This window comes from Diaphorina citri, unplaced genomic scaffold (assembly GCF_000475195.1).
Source record: "Diaphorina citri unplaced genomic scaffold, Diaci psyllid genome assembly version 1.1 scaffold4154, whole genome shotgun sequence".
NCBI classification, from domain to species: Eukaryota; Metazoa; Arthropoda; class Insecta; order Hemiptera; family Psyllidae; genus Diaphorina; species Diaphorina citri.
The window spans coordinates 13,634-15,766 of record NW_007381553.1 but is presented as its reverse complement, the minus strand read 5'-3'; the positions used below and the strand labels follow the sequence as shown (position 1 = coordinate 15,766).

The window sequence follows — 2,133 nt, the reverse complement described above, 5'->3', positions numbered from 1 at the left end:
TGTCTGGCTAGGGGACGTTAAACAGAGAGAAGACTAGCGTCTGGCTGTGGGACTATAAACAGGGAGGAGAACAGCTAACCCTAACCAGCCTAGCAAGCTGGCAGTTCCTCAAAGGGTTCTCTCTGTTTTTAAAGACCAAGTACAAGTCCTCACGATGGTTGATTGCGGTTCAGGACGAGCGAGCCAAATTAACATGGCTAGAGCTAGAGACCATCACCCCGGTGTATAGCAGATACAAAAAGACATCTTTTCTTTATTCTGCTATCGCCATTCGGCGAAAGCTAAAGCCGTTACAACAACAACAACAACAACAACAACACTTTGTTACGAGAATAGAAAATATCCTTGATCCCTACAGTCTAAAGCCGGCCATTCACCATCACGTGGACCTAACAGGTCGCCTCAGAGACTTATTATGGCTGCCATACACTATCAGGTAAACCTGTCTAGCTGACAGTGAATGGCCGGCCTCATTGTAAAGTCTAGTACCCACCGAAAACTTTTGTTTGGCAACCTATGCGCAATTGTTGCGAAACAAATGTTTCAAATGTTGAGCAACTTAAGTACAAATAAATCGTATAGCGTCTTTACCGGACTTGACAATTTCGAATCAAATTGATCCCAAGGGTAAGGTAAACCTAGAGTACCAAGACCCTGTTTAATTTTGAGAGAAAACTAGAGTGATGTTACTAGTTCAGGGTCAAAGATCAGACTGACTTCATTTCTTTAAAACTGACTGACAGCACATACTAAGATGGCGAGTTAGCCACTATCAAACAGACCCTTCTTGACAAATGGAGTGTGCCTGAAAGCATGTGATGTATCCCAATCCACTCCACCCCCAATTACTCATGTGCTTTTTTCCATTATTCCACGCAGGCTATCCGAGCGGGCATATTCGACGTGGTGCCAGCCTCGTGTCTCGAGAACCTGACACCGGAAGACTTCCGTCTCCTCCTGAACGGAGTGGGTGATATTAACGTGACCGTTCTCATATCGTACACCTCGTTCATTGACGAGAGTGGCGAACCATCTGAACGACCACGGGCAATATTCTATTCTACCTACATATGTACATTGTATATCTTGTGTTCTCTTTCAGTAATAATATGTGTAGAATAGAATATACTTTGTTTATCCTGCCAGAATGAGACTGAAAAGTCCCTTTACTCCCGCAGTCTAAACAAGGTCCTATATATGTATTTCATACGTAAAGTTTACAGATAAGTATATAAACCTTGCTTAACTTCAAAAAAAAAGAGAGAAAAAAAAGTGTGTACAGATACTTTCTCTCAAAATAACCCTAGTGTTTATCTTGGGTTCTGAATAACCCTAGTGTTTATCTTGTGTTCTGTTTCAGTATTGATATGTGTACAGATACTTTCTCTCAAAATAACCCTAGTGTTTATCTTGTGTTCCATTTCAGTATTGATATGTGTACAGATACTTTCTCTCAAACTAACCCTAGTGTTTATCTTGTGTTCCATTTCAGTATTGATATGTGTACAGAAGAAGGAGGAGGCAGTATAGAACTCGTACCAGGGGGTCGGGATCTAGAAGTCACGTCCAGTAATGTGTATGACTATGTGAGGAAGTACGCTGAGACCCGGATGTTCAAGTCGCAAGTCAAAGCTATTGAGGTAAGACACTTTGTTACCTGTCTGGCTAGGGGACGTTAAACAGAGAGAAGACTAGCGTCTGGCTGTGGGACTATATACAGGGAGGAGAACAGCTAACCCTAACCAGCCTAGCAAGCTGGCAGTTCCTCAAAGGGTTCTCTCTGTTTTTAAAGACCAAGTACAAGTCCTCACGATGGTTGATTGCGGTTCAGGACGAGCGAGCCAAATTAACATGGCTAGAGCTAGAGACCATCACCCCGGTGTATAGCAGATACAAAAAGATATCTTTTCTTTATTCTGCTATCGCCATTCGGCGAAAGCTAAAGCCGCTACAACAACAACAACTGAACTGAAGTCCATTGACTAGTTTGACGTATTTCAAATCCAAAGCTTTTCGCACGAGAACTTTGAGCGTTTTCTCGAAGAAGTGGTCCAACTCTTCTCGAGTCAAATCGGTAGACAGGAATTCAGCTAGAGGAGTGAAGAGGTCACCCTGGTCTATTTCGTCCTCGTC

The 2,133-nt window shown here is 42.8% G+C and overlaps 1 protein-coding gene across 2 annotated transcripts in view; it reads left to right on the top strand.

The window, feature by feature from the left end:
• LOC103520835 (E3 ubiquitin-protein ligase UBR5) overlaps nucleotides 1–2,133 on the top strand; it is a 15,219-nt gene that overhangs the window by 1,431 nt on the left and 11,655 nt on the right. For both annotated transcript variants that reach the window (XM_008485932.3, XM_008485931.3), the window contains exon 2: nucleotides 1,493–1,640. In XM_008485932.3, coding sequence (XP_008484154.1) covers nucleotides 1,493–1,640 — 148 coding nt within the window. The remainder of the gene's footprint in view (nucleotides 1–1,492; nucleotides 1,641–2,133) is intronic.